At 39.0% G+C, this 15,063-nt stretch overlaps 1 protein-coding gene across 1 annotated transcript in view; it reads left to right on the forward strand.

Annotated features, from left to right (window-relative positions):
* MTA3 (metastasis associated 1 family, member 3) overlaps positions 1-15,063 on the forward strand; it is a 186,797-nt gene that overhangs the window by 123,844 nt on the left and 47,890 nt on the right. Inside the window, exons 7-8 of the mRNA XM_006839401.1 lie at positions 9,379-9,481; positions 14,350-14,449. Of these exons, the coding sequence (XP_006839464.1) occupies positions 9,379-9,481; positions 14,350-14,449 (203 nt within the window). The remainder of the gene's footprint in view (positions 1-9,378; positions 9,482-14,349; positions 14,450-15,063) is intronic.

A 15,063-nucleotide genomic window follows, 5' to 3' on the forward strand; every position in this document is an offset into this window, starting at 1 on the left:
TAAACAGATACCAAAAGAAAAGAATGTCCACACCTTTATGTTCGCGGTTCTCTCAGGTGTCCGTGGCTGCTCTGATCCTTCTCCCCCATGGTCTCACTCATTCGGTAGTTGTTGTCTGTTGTTGTTGGTTCTCAGTAAACAGAACTTCAATTAAGTTGGTCTCACCCAGGATGGTGGCTCCTGGAGCAGCTGAGTGTCTTGAATTAGAAAGCAATGGATTTTTTGCTTCTGGTACAAATTCCCCTAGCTATAAGCCTTCCAACCTTCTAAATATTCTTTTATTTGTGATTCAGAGTTCTGGGACCATCCCCTGAGCCTTCTTGGCCCTGTATTGTGTGTTGTTGCTGATGGAGCTCCTTACTGCACTTCCACCCGATCCGCCATCTTGTTTGTTCTTTGGCTGTCATGTGAATCTTGGTTTTCCTTGCATTATATCATAAAATAGACACTGGAGGGCGATAGAAAAGAATAGCCAGAAATTTTACCATAGGAAGCCTGTAAGTCCGTCTTCTGCGTATAACTGATTGGAATACCTAAAGTGGGGCTACAAGGTGCCCAGTGAAGGAGGCTTCCTGCGGAGCCTCTGCATTACATAAGACTATAGGTGGCATCCTGAACCACATCCAGAATCTTCAGAGACTTAAAGGACTAGCAGACCAGCCTGGAGCAGCTAGAAGAACAGAAGAACTTCTTGAAAGAAAGACCAGCAGGAAAAATACAAAACAAAAGAGGCAGACCGACTGTTACTACAAGAGCAAGCAAGTTGCTTTCCCAGGAGTCATCAAGGCAAGTGCTTGGGTCCCCTCAGTGCAAACTCCCTTCCAAGACTAAGACTCAATAGGTATACACGCTCTGATTGGTGACCCTGTTCATCATCCATAAGGGGAAGTGAGGGAAAAACAGCAATGAAGCTGCAAGCTAAGCCTTACAATATTCTCCTGTGAACCTGGGTGGAGACCTGGTTGGCATGCAGTGTGGCAAAACTTGGGACTTTTGGGCCCAGAGTCAGTGACATAGACACAGAGGACTAGAGTGGAGAGTGAAGCATCCAGCTAATAAGAAGAGGGCATATGTACAAGAACACCCACACTTGCCGATAATACCCACTTGACCTGGCTTCAATGACTGGATGATCAGAGCTCAACTAGAAGAAGAAAAAAAGAGGAGAAAAAGAGTAAAAAAAGAGTAATGTGATACAATTTGATGACCTTGACCTACACCTGTGGATGCAGTACCTCTAAAGAGATAACAATTCCTTATAGCAAGGATCACTCCCACCCCCTCCATAGAAACAGCAGACAGGGATGGCCCACTTGGACTTTGGCTACCCAAAGTAGGGGTACAACAAAGGCAAGAAGTTACTGGTTTACAAGCTTTCAAGAGGGAACCTAGATCCAGAGGTCATGGAGGAAGGTAAAATCTCCACTGAGTAGTATCCAGTATTTCTGGAACTGATGAAAGGAGATGGGGATAGGTATTTTGTGATACAATAGTGAATAATTGTTATTCGGACTGCTTGTGAGGATTGGAAATGTAAAGTTAGAAGTTTTGTAGCAAGGAGGGGAATGATTAACTTTCCTGTCTAGGAGCGGAAGTCCCTGGGACCCTTAAGGGACAAGAGTGGAGAGCGGGACCCTACTCAAAAGAAACAGTGATGCCTGAAATGGAGGCAGAGCTGATGATGTGGAGAGATGGAGCAGCTCTGTGCTGATGACTGGGGGGCAGGCTTGTAGTGTATACCCTTTGGTTGGTTGATGAAGCATGGAGGGGATTGTAACCATGGCAATGAAACGATATACAAGAGGATGAATGTACAATTAATGTTCTCTCATGTAAACTATTGCATAATTCACAACTAAACATTAAAAAAAAAAAAGACCAAATCTTTCTTTGAAGTACAGCCAGAATGCTCCTTAGAAGTGAGGAGGGTTAGACTTCATCTTATATATTTTGAACATGTATCAAGAGGGATCAGTTACTAGAGAAGGACATGTTCGGTAAAAGAAAGGGTCAATGAAGAAGAGAAAGACCCCCAGTGAGATGAACTGACACAGTGGATGAAACAGTGCGTGAGCTCAGACATTTGTGAGAATGACGCAGGCCTTGGTAGTTGTCCTGTTGTGCTTAGGCTTGTAATGCATTGGAGCTGGCTTGATGGCACGTAACAACACAATAACAAATATTTTGATTGTGTTGAAATGTCATCCAGAAAGAAGAGTGTGAGATATTTCTTTTTGTTCACATTTACTTTTGGGTCTTTCGTTGGTTTTGTTTTTTTTTCCCTCCTCAAATGTAAAAATGCATTTCTAATAAAGTCAATTCCTTCCTTATACAGCTAATTACAGCTAATGGAAACCCCATGGGTATCAGAGTAGAAATGTGTTCCAGGGGTTTTCAGTGACTGCTTGTTGGGGAATAGTTTCTTCTTAGAAGGCACTTCTAGAGGGACTCAGATTTATAACCTCCCAGAGCATCTTTTAAAATATATTGTTGTAAAGCGCATTCCAATTGGTTCCGACTCATAGTGTCCCTCTATAGGGTTTCTAAGGAGCAGGTTTTGGGTTGGAACCACCCACCTCCTGGTTAGAGCATTCCAGTGCTGAACCACCAGAGTTCTTTTTAAGTATAGTTGTTTTCATATAGGTTAAATGCATTGCTTTTTAAACTATCTTGGTATATTTTCATTCATTTTTTTCAAGGTAACTTCAGAAAGTTTATGGGGAAAAATGGAATGAAGAGTTTAAATGGAAATTTTCTACTAGCTTTTTGAAGCGCCCTTGTATAATCTTACCTATTTTGTTGGTGTTTAGAACATACCAAGCAAACCATGCACCAGCGCAACAATTTCTGTACATACCATTTATGTTCTTCGAGTTGTGCAACCCTTCTCACCCTCCTTTTCTGGGTTGTTCCTTCACCCTGAACATAAATTCACAGCCCCCTACGGTTCCTACCTAATCTTTCAAGGTGTTTTTCTTAGTACGTTTATTAACATTATTTTAACCTTATTTGTATGCATTTCATCTTTACAAAGAAAACACACCATGTTTGTAGATTTTAGAGGTAAAATATATTTTTCATCATAAATGAAGGTTTCATTTTGGATGTTTATTTTAGCTTAAAGTATTTAATGTAACCAAAAGCACTTAATGTTTCTTTTCACTTACAATCAATCAGCCAGCTAACTGCATTAAAGGTTTAAAGGGCCCCTCCTCTTTCTTTTTTTCTTCCTATTTTTTTCCTATGTGAAAGGGAAGGGAAGGCTAATTGGTTATGGTGTTATTAAGTACAGTTGAGTAACTTCCGATTCATAGTGACCCTGCGTAGGGTTTCTGAGGAGCAGATGCTGGCTTTGAACTGCCAACCTCGTGGTTAGCAGTCCAGTCAGTGCTTATCCTATAGCACCACACACACTTGCTTTCACAGAAATTTTCCTAAGTAGCTCTTATCTAGTTATAGGGAAAGTAAATTACATAAAATGACATATTCTAAGGCAAATGTGTAGGATTTACTGTAGCCTGTGCTTCCTAATCCTTTTGATACTCCTTAGTGGATACATTCCAGCCAATGGCCACATTCCAGTTTGCATTGGCATGGGAGACAGAACATGAATTAATACCTGGGCAGGTGGTGGTAGCAGCAGTGTGCCAGAATGTTACAGACTTTCTCTCTTTGTGAACATGTATTAACGGATTCTCAGGCATCATTGTTTCATTTGTCTTGCCTAGTGAATTAATCTCTCTGTGACTTTGTAATTTTAAAATTCATTTATGGCTACTCATGACCTAAGAAGCTCTTCAGATATGGAAAGATCAATATGTAGTTTACAAATGACATTAAATATCACTTTGAGATTTAAAAATCTTTCATTGATTCTGAATAAACCACCTAGAGAATTAAAAAATTCTATGTGGAAAAAGCATCGAATTGTTAACTAACTCTATTGTAACACTGGAATTTTAAGAAATAATTTGCAAATTTAATTTTCACACGTTAAACAATAATAAATATTAATTTATTACATTAAAAGAACATTGGATTCATAGTCTTATGTACTTTTTCGGGTACTTTTATTTGAATAACCTTGATTAAAAATATTTTACCCCCCTAAATTCCCATTTCTTCCTCATTCAAAAGGGAATATCTTAGAATGTGGTGATGATTAAACGAAGTAATTCTTGTAGAACATTTAGCACATATAAACACTCATTGTTAGCTATTACTGCTTTCCTATCCATCACTGCCTACTGCTACTAATTAAATAATCGGTTGCTATGAGTTGGAATTGACTTAATGGCAGTGGGTTTGTGTTTTGGGGCATTGCTTAGGGATTTCAGGAGGTATGTCTGTTCGAGAATTAAAGGAGTGTACTCTATTCAATTATGCTACACGCTGCTTTAACTTGAACTAGCTCATAAACAATTGGCAAACAGAAATGATACCAGGATAGAGTGGACATTCTGTAGGTTCATACTAGGCTTTTCACAGCAGTCAAGGGAAAGTAGTCTCATAGAGAATTTAAGAATATGAAGGTAGAAATTTACAAAAGCACTTTCCTTTGGCTAAGTATTAGCTCGTCTTGTTGCTGTGTGCTCTGAATTGATTCTGACTAACAGTGACCCTGTAAGAACTGCTCCTTGAGGTTTCCTAGCTTGTAAAGATTTACACCCTCGGAAACCCTGTACAGGGTCGCTATGGGTCGGAACCGACTCGACGGCACTTAACAACAACAACAGTCTTCATTGGGGAAGTGCTGGTGGTGCAGTAGTATATGCACTGGACTGCTAACCACAAGGTCTCCAGTTCAAATCCAACACTTCATCCTCTGGCGGAAGTTGAGACTTTGTGCTCTCAAGAAGATTTACAGCCTGGGAAACCTTATACAGGGTAGCTGGGAAACCTTATACAGACTAACTTGACTGGACAAAACAGCAACAATAACCACAATTTTTACTGGAGAGACGTCTTTCCTTTAGCAGAGTCGCTGGTGGGATTGAACTACTGACCTTCGTTTAGCACCTGAGCCCTTAATTATTGTCCTGCTAGGGCGCCTGCAGACTGGTTTTGTTGATAAGTGCAGTTGAATCGGTTCCAACTCATAGTGTCCCTGTATAGGGTTTCCAAGGAGTGTATGTTGGATATGAATTGTCAATCTTGTGGTTAGCAATCTAGTGCTTTGCCCTGTAACACCACACCAGGACTGGTTTGTTATTGTTGTTATTAAGTGTCATCAAGTAAGTTCCAACTCATAGCAGCCCTGTATAGGGTTTCCAATGAGCAGCTGGTGAGTTTGAATCCCCACCTTTAGGGATCAATCCGACCTTATGGTTGAGTGCTTATCCTACACTCTACACCCCCACTCCATGACTGGCTTGTTGTTGTTAAGTGCCAGTGAGTCCGTTCTGACTCATGGTGACCCTGTATAGGGTTTCTAAGGGGCAGCTGGTGATCTTGAACCACCGACCTAGTGGTTCGCACCCACCTTGCAGTCCAACGCATTAACCCACAGCGTCACACCAGGACTCCATGACGGTTTTAGTGGCCTCAAAATGCTGTCGTTTATATTAAAACTATGAGGAAGCTTTGAATTACATTTGAAGGTATTCCTCCAGTACTTATCAAAAAGGAGCTGCACCTGGGTCTTGCTTTTAATTTTCTTAAAACTTCTCTGTGGAAGAAATACAAGCATAGGGTTTAAGGAGATCAAAGATTTTATTGACCTTTGTGCGAGGTGCAAATATCAGTAGAGGCTAACTGTGCTAGTGTTTTTATTGTAATTGTTCCTTTTTTTGAGTGCTCTGATTTCTAAGTTCCACAAGTTTTTGTCTGTCTATCCATAATCTTTGTTATTTTTAGTGTGAGCTTTTCAAAGATCGCTGGAAGTTAACCAACTTAAACACAGCAGCCTATGACAATTAAGTGTAATAGGACTTTATTGCAACCATATAGAATACTATCTCTGAACCGGGAGACATTAGACATGTCTATAGAATTTTCTTAAGAAGATTTACATGTATGTTTATGAAGAATATTGGTCTGTTGTTATTATCTTTAATGATGTCTTTGCCTGGTTTTGCTATTCAGTAGTTTTCCATCTGAATGTTTGGTAGAATTTGCCATCTTGGAGTATGAATTTTTTTTTTTTGTTATGAGTTTTTTTAAATGAGATTCTTCTTTTTGTTATGGCATTTTCTTTTTGGTATGGGTCTGTTTCATTTTCTGCTTCAGTTTGTGTTAGGTTAGGCAAATAGTATGTTTCTAAGATTTAAAAATTTTCTTCTAAGTTTTCAAATTTGTTGGAATACCTTTCTTCATAGTATTCTGTTTTCCTTGTTATTTCCATTGGTTCTGTTGACATTACCCACTTCATTTCTTATTTGTGTTGTCTGTATCTTCTCCTTCATTTCCTTTGCTAATTTTGCCAGTGGTTTGTATGTTTTATAAATGTTTTCCAAAGAACAACTTCTAGTCTTGTATTTCTTTGTGTTGTTTTTGTTTCATTTCTTTCTGCTCCAGTCTTTACTGTTTGTTTTTACCCCTGGTAACTGCAGGCTTATTTGGCTGCTCTGTTTCTAATTGTTGGAGATGTTGGGTTCAGTGCTGATTTTAATTCTTTCTTATTTGGTGTGTGTGTTTATTGCTACCGGTTGCTCTTTGAGCATTGCTTTTACTGTTTTCCAAAGGTTTTAGCATGTTGTGTTTTCATTCTTGTTTGACTCAAGATTTTTTTCATTGAATTTTTTCTATTACCCAGTAGTTTGTGTATGTGTGTGTGTGTGTGTGTGTGTGTCCATGCAGGTGTATGAATTGAGTAAAGGTTTACGGACAATTCCATCAGTTTTTATCCATTAGTTTTTTAGAGCACGATGGCTCTGTAGGATAAACATTGGACCATGAACCACAAGCTCAGCAGTTTGAGCCAGCCAGTTGCTCTGAGTGGATAAAGATGAGGCTTCCTGTTTCTGCAAAGATTTACAGCCTTAGAAACTGTATTCAGGGTTGGTTTGAGTTGGAACCGATTCAATGCCACATAATCACAACCATAGTAGTTTTTTATAAGAGTATTGTCCAGTTTCCATCTCTATAGTTCTTTCTCCTTGATCTTCCTGTTGATTTCTAATTTTGTAGTGTTGTAATCTGATACTTTATAGAATTTTTGATGTTAAAAAATTTATTGAGGCTTACTTTGTGGTCTTAGCATATGGTGTATACACAAGTCTTAGTATGGTTTCTCTAGAGAAGCAAAAGCAGTGAAGCTTATGTATGTATGCATATGTATGTGTGTTTAGACACATAGAGGTTTATATTATAAAGGTGTAGGAGAGAGCGAGTTCCAAGTCCTAAGGTCAGATGTCAGACTGAAGGTTTCTCCTGACTGATGTCAAGAGCTGATGAACTCAGGATTGGCAGGTCAGACTACAGGTTTCAGGCTGCTGTGGTGAACATTTCCACAGTAGAAAGGTAAGATGCTGGGTCCTGGTGACTCTGAGCATTAGCAGGCAATCCATCAGGCAACTGACGTGAGTCCAAAAGATGGACGATAGGCCAGATGCAGAATCTGTTGTTGTTGTTAAGTGCCGTCGAGTCGGTTCCGACCCATAGCAACCCTGTACAGGGTTTCCGAGGGTGTAAATCTTTACGGGAGTAGAAAGCCTCATCTTTCTCCCGCGGAGCGGCTGGTAGTTTCGAACCGCTGACCTTAAGGTTCGCAGCCCGATTCGTAACCACTACGCTACCAGAGGTCTAGTAAAAAGCAAGTAAACTTTGCCCAAGTGTCTAGTATCTTGGAAGCAGGCCACATGTCCCAGGAAACTTTCTTTCAGTTGACTGACTGCTCATAGCAGATCTCATCTTGGGGAATTACTACGTCTTAACTGCAAAAGTACTGAGAATCCTGGGCCCGTCAAATTGAAATAAAAACTTTGACTGTCACAGTACCCAATGAAAGAGCTTTACAATACATAAACCAAAGTCTAAAAATTGTATAGAGAAGTAGTCAGCTCTATAATAATAGTTGTTGTTAAGTGCCATCGAGTTGGTTCCGACCCATAGCAACCCTGTACAGGGTTTCCAAAGAGTGGCTGCTGAGCTTGAACTACCAATCTTGCTGTTCAAACCAACATTGGAGTCCAGCGCATTAACCCACAGCGACACACCAGTACTCCACAATCGCAGTAGGAGAATTTAATACACCACTTTCAATGAAAAATAGAATAACTAGAAAAAAAACTCTACAAAGACACAGATGAACTAAATAACACAGTGAACAAACTGGACCTCTTGGGCACATAGAGAGCTCTCACCCAACAACAGCACTATGTATATTCTTTTCCAGTGTACATGGGACATTCTCCAGGATAGACCATATATTCGGCCACAAAGCATGCCTCACTACATTTAAAAAACATCACAATACTGCAAAGCATGTGCCTTCTTTTTATTCATTTCCACAATCCCTATAGCTCTCAGGATTTGAAATCTGTCCTCCATAACCACTCTGTCACCAACATGTCCTCTATTGACCACTGCCATTGCTGTATTTTTGCCCCTCGTTACTTCCAACTGGGGTTCTTATAGGAGTTTGATAATATGTCTGTCTTCAGTACGTATTTCTGTAGAACAAATTATGTGCTATTACTATGTGATTTGGTTTCTTGTCTTGTCGCTCCACTCTTAAGAAAGCAAGAGCTTCTCATTACTTCTGAATAAAATCTATTCAGCTGGACCTGCAGAATCTTCAGTAATATGTTCATACCCTACTTCTCTTAACTCTTCTCATTCCCCTTAACTTCATTCCAGAGAAAATGAACCACTTTTCCCCCATCACACACCTTAATGCCTCATAACTTGGTTCGTGTTTTCATTTCTTTATTTAGTTCCTTGCTCTCCCGTGCCTGTATATTCATACCCTTCATGTCAGAAAAAGTATTGCTTTTCCCTCGCTAACCTGGAATGAATTCTCTAGTTCTTGGATTCTTATAGCCCTATCTGTATGTATCTTTTGATTCCTGTTTCTTTGCATTTGTATTGCAGTTATTTATACATAAATTTTTATCATTTTTAAGCATTTTGCAACAGTTACTTTCTTAGTTGTCTTTATTTCCCTCTCAGCATGAGATTTAGTGCCTTGCACATACAGGTACTCAGGAAATGCATGTTAATGAGTCAATGAAGATACCATATGGTTGGTTTGTCACTGGTGTTCACTTTACAAAGTTTTGTACATCTGCTATCTGGAGAAAAATAAAACAAAAATCAAAATCATGAATACTTACTTGGCATTTGATCATTTTAAATGACTGGTGACCATAATCATTAACTCTATGGGTAATGTGCCTTTTGTGTAACAAGACTCTTGTTTCCTTTGTTCTTGGACAGGAGAATCAGATGAAAGGGAACAGTCAAAATTGGAAGTTAAAGTTTGGGATCCAAATAGCCCTCTTACAGATCGACAGATTGACCAGTTTTTAGTTGTAGCACGGTAAGTGTAGCCCTGTTGAATCAGAAATGATATTTTTATAAAACAACTTATGTTTTTGTTAATTGGTGCTGTTGAGTCAGTTCTGACTCATAGGGACCTAGTATAGGGTTTCTGAGGAGCAGCTAGTGAGTTTGAACCTCTGACCTTGCGGTTAGCAGTCCAGTGCTGATCACTACATCAGGACTCCACCATCATCACCATCCCAGGACGCCATAGAATATATGTATATGTATTTTCCTCTCTTTGTATTCTACTTTTCTTACATTAGTTGTATCATTCTCTTTTGAGAGATGTAAAAAAGACTATAATAAGGCATTTTCTAAAGATTGTGATCCAGTATCATCTAATTTCTTAATGGAGTGCTGATGGTACAGTGATTGAGTGCTCAGATGCTAACTGCAAGGTTGGCAGCTTGACCCCACCAGCCCACTCAGTGGGAGAAAGATGAAACAGTCTGTTTCTTAAAGATTGACAGCCTTGGAAACCCATGGGTCAGTTTTCCGCTGTAGGGTTGTTGCTTTAAGTTGGAATTGTTGCTTTAAGTTGGTAATTTTTGTTCAAAAAATAAAAATAGGTTTCTTAATTTTTAACATTAAGAAATAACAAGTGGTCACATAAAATATTGAAATATTTCAGAAAATTATAAAGAAGAAATTTAATACCAGAAATCCCATGTCTTTAATTAAAATGCCTCAGATTACAGTTTTGATTTCGATCTAATGGCTTGCATTTTTATTTTAGTGTTTGTTGGCCCCTTGAATGTATTTTTATGCCTTTTGTGCATTTTGAGATTAGATTATCTCTCTCTTTGTTGTTGAATTGTTGATGTCAATATATTTTATATTTATATTAATATTTTATATTTATATGTAATATTTTATATATTTATATAATATATGGTGGTGGTTATATGCCATGGAGTTGGTTCCGACTCATAGCGACCCTGTGCAGAGTTTCCGAGGCTGTAACTCTTTACCGGAGCAGAAAGCCTCATCTTCCACGGAACAGCTGGTAGTTTCGAACTGTTGACCTTGAGGTTTGCAGCCAGACTCGTAACCACTATGCTACCATATAAATCTATGTAATAGATTTATATGTTTTTAGATATATTTTAGGTATTAAACCTTAATCAGATTGTCGTTTCCAAAAATTTTTTCCTGTTTTGTAAGTAGTTTTTACTCTCTTGAATGACTTTTGATTCACTTAAGTATTTAATTTTTATGAAGTCCCAGTTATGTAATTTGACTTCTGTTTTTCATTAACAGTTGTATTTGCCAATTTATTTATTTAAAAAAAAAAAAAATCCAGTCTCATAGCTTTGTCCCTGTGTTTCATTTACTAGTGTTAGTGTTGATGGTGGTTGTAGTATGCTGTGGAATTGGTTCTGGCTCATAGTGACCCTGTATAGGGTTTCTGAGGCTGTAAATCTTTGTGGGAGCCAAAGCCTCATCTTTCTCCTGTGGAACAGCTGGTAGTTTCGACCTTGAGGTCAGCAGCCTGACTTGTAACCATTATACTATCAGAGCTACTTTATATATATATATATATATATATACACACACACACACACACACACACACACACACACACACACACACAAGGAGCTCTGGTAGCGTAGTGGTTACGAATTGGGCTGTGAACCTTAAGGTCAGCAGTTCGAGACTACCAGCCACTCCGCGGGAGAAAGATGAGGCTTTCTACTCCAGTAAAGGTTTACACCCTCGGAAACCCTGTACAGGGTCGCTATGGGTCAGAACCGACTCGATGGCACTTAACAACAACATACACACACGCATATGTATACTTCATTGTATACTTCATAATGCCTGAAAATGCAATATGGTCTCCTGGAATAGTAAAATACTAGTGGAAAAACTGGTGAAATCTGAACAAAGACCTATTGGTTAGCAGCAGGCTCTGAAACAGTACAGTACAAGGCTAACTATAGTTTAGTTAGTTTATTTACTGGTATAATTGATTAAAGTAAAAATAAAATTGTGTTCTGCTTTCTCAAGGAAGGGAAGGAAGCAATTCAGCTAGGAAGCCAGCCTTAGAGCTCACAGAGGAAAGCCCATTGCTTAGCAGTAGGCCTTATATCAGACACGACTGGGAGAATGTTAGTACTCACGCATGGATGCAGTGAGAGAAATTCAAGTTACACATTTTTATTTTAAGCCATGTGTAGAGAAGAGATCACCTCTGCTAAAATGACACTGATCGAAAGAATAGAAGACAAGTGCTGACAGGGATATAAACCCTTATCAAATGCTCATGGTGTAATGAGTATGGGAAAAGACCTTGTAATCCAGTGCATTTACCTACTGGGGGCTTCAAAAAGTTTGTGTAAAAATAGAATGAAAAAGATAATGGAATCCTTCTATGAACATTTTGAAGCCCCCTTGTATTTATATCTATCTATATGTGTGTGTGTGTGTGTATATATTTGTGTATGTGTTCATATGTTTTCATATATACAGTAAAGCACATAGGAGCTTAATCAGATAGCTTGCATGTTTGGTTTACAGAGTCTGAAGGCTGGGTACCATAGTTTTGTGGTCCAATTCAGTCACTTGGCGTAATGTAGTATTTAAAATTTTTATGTGAAACCAAACAGTCAACACATATTCAAAAGCAAAGATTGGGATGGCAAGGGGCAGGGAAGCTAGATTGCTAGAAATAGGACAACCAGAACAGAAGTAATGAGAAAGTTGACGTACTATGAAAAATGTAAGCAGTGTCACTGAGGAAATGATGTAGAAATTGTTCAATAGGAATGTAGTTTTTATGTAAATGTGTAACTAAAAAAAAACAAAAGGTATTTGATGTTCACTTGGAAAACTGCCACAAAACAGAAAGCAAATGAGATTATTATAACATTTTTATTGTTGGTGTTGTTAAGTGCCCTTGAGCCAGTTCTGACCCTGTATAGGGTTTCCGAGGAGCGGCTGGTGAGTTTGGCCCACAGACCTTGCAGTTCAAACCGACCTTGCAAATCATGGACTATTATTTTACAGCAACTAAGATGAATGCTGTACTCCTAGCCCACCTTGCTGTTGTTAAGTGTCGTTGAGACGGTTCCATCCCAAGACGACCCTGTATAGGGTTTCCAGGGAATGGCTGGTGAGCTTGAATCGCTGACCTTGTGATTCAAACCCACTTGGCAGTCCAGCGCATTAACCCACAGTGCCACACCAGGACTCCTAGCCTACCTTAGACCAGCAATGTTTTATAAAGTCAGTTACCATGGAAGTCGCACTGTATATTGGTGGCTGGGCATTTGTACTCTGGAGCTCAACACCTGACGTCTAGTTGATCAGATGAAGAGACTTGACGGACATTGTTGGGGGAGGGCCTGTCGGCAGTGTAGGAGAGAGACAAGTCCTGGGTAGAAATGAGCATGTTTCTTTTTCCTAGTTGCATAGTGTCATATGTTTTCTTTTTCCTTGAACCCAGCATTCGGGGCACTTACAGAGGTGCAACCAATATCTTTTTCAAGGTTGCTTTTTAAAAATCTTATTTATAAATACAAATTGAGACTATAATCAGATTCCACTGCTCACCCTTCAGTATGGTTTACGTTTAAAAGACTGACATTGGTGTCGATGTGGAGAGCCCAGCACTCCCTCACCCTGCTTGTGATGATATAAATTGGTACGGCTGCTTTGGAAAACGGTTTGCTATCATCTAACACACACATCTCTTACATTTCAATTCTAAACAGACCCCTAGCCAAAATACATACACCTGTGCATGAAAAGATATGTATAGAATTCACATTGTTGGACACTATTCATAGGGCTCCAAACTGGAAACAGTTCAAATGCCCCTCAAGAAAAAGAGTGATTAAATATGAAGTACTTCATGGGTAGCAATGCAGGGTAGGGAATGATATATACAAAGGAATGCCCCATAGCAAGGACAACAAATGAACACAGCTACTAGCCAACAACGGGGATGCATTTCAGAAACACAATATTGAACCAAAGAAAGCAGGAATCATAAAGTGTGTGAATCTCTGCCCTGTTGGGACCCTGGAGGTTGGTTCCCCTTTAAGAGAAGAGGGAGGAAATAGTGATTGGGAGGGAACGTGAGAAGTCATCTGGAATACTGCTTACTCAAGTTCTGTTTTAACCTGGATGGTGGTAAGATTGGTGGGTTCAATGGATGATAATTAGTTGTCCGTCTTGCTATTTTCTGTATGTATATTGTAATGAAAATGTCTAGAAAACCTTTTCTTCGGCTAACATTAAAATACACACAGAAAACAGCAACTCTTACCGTCATTTCGACTTCATGTCCTGTGGTTAAGGCTCTCTATAGATCAGCAGACAGTCTAAATCATTAGTGAAAATTAGCATTGTAATTGTTTTGTTTCTAATAGGTCTTTTAGCAGAAATTTACTATGTTGAGTTCTCACAGAAAGGGGTTGCTACAGTTAATAACTCATTTCAAGAAAAATGTTACTGGGATTTCATAATTAGCTCTGAAACAGTGGCCAGAACTTGCTTTATGGTAATAGTCAAACACTATAGCTGATTCACAATTTCATTTTCTGAGCAGAGTTGAGTGCCAAATTCATTCCAAGGTATGTTATAATCTGTCTTCATCTTCCTTCTTTACTCCTAAATTTGCTGTTTTCTAAATTTTCTTTTTAAGAATCTGTAAAGGATCAATTATTGTCAATGATTAAATCCTTTAGAACATACTTTTAATTTAGTATTTGATCATCAAGTGTCCAAGAATTTGTTTTGACTTTTGTTTTGCAAATTTCTATTCTTTAGCCCAATGTGTTGATTTTTTTTTTTTTTTTTAACTTAAAAATGTGACAGAGGCCTAATTTTTCTTCATTGTTTTTGTGGTTCATTTAGTGCTGTGGGGACATTTGCTCGAGCCCTTGATTGCAGCAGTTCTGTGAGGCAGCCCAGTCTGCATATGAGTGCAGCTGCAGCATCCCGCGACATCACCCTGGTAAGATGTTTCCTGAAATGTAAGGTTATTTTCCCTTCTGTTTGCTACTTGTGCAGTTATACAGGCAAAACAGCAGCATTATAGCCCTAAGGATTTTCTAGCTCTTAGTCCTGTAAGATTGGTTTGCCTTGGCTGATTGATTATTACTTGTTTCAGTTCACAAAATAACTCCCCTCTCGTTGTGTGTGTTAAAACAAGTCATAATGACTAGATTAGATGCACACTGGACTTTTGTGATTCGTAGGGCTATTGTTGGCTAATATTTGGAAGCAGGTCACTAGGCCTTCTAAACTAAGATAGTCTTAGTTTGGAAACTCTGCTGAAACTTTTTAGTGTCATAGGAGCATGCGGACCATCACTGACAAAAGGGTGGCGGCTGCACATGAGGGACACGGAGGTCAAGAATCTATCACCAAACCACCAATGTCTACATCATATATGATGCTGTTAAAGTGAAAATGTTAGTGTTAGACTGACTCTGTTGCCATGCTGTGAATTCCCGCTTCAATACAGTGAAACGTGTTTTTCCTGGTCTTGCACATTTTCCACCTTTGACAGGGTGCATTCTAACTTAATGTTCCATCACTCTGTTGTTGATAAGTGTCGTCAAGCCA

Source organism: Chrysochloris asiatica, unplaced genomic scaffold, assembly GCF_000296735.1.
Source record: "Chrysochloris asiatica unplaced genomic scaffold, ChrAsi1.0 scaffold00024, whole genome shotgun sequence".
Classification (NCBI taxonomy): domain Eukaryota; kingdom Metazoa; phylum Chordata; class Mammalia; order Afrosoricida; family Chrysochloridae; genus Chrysochloris; species Chrysochloris asiatica.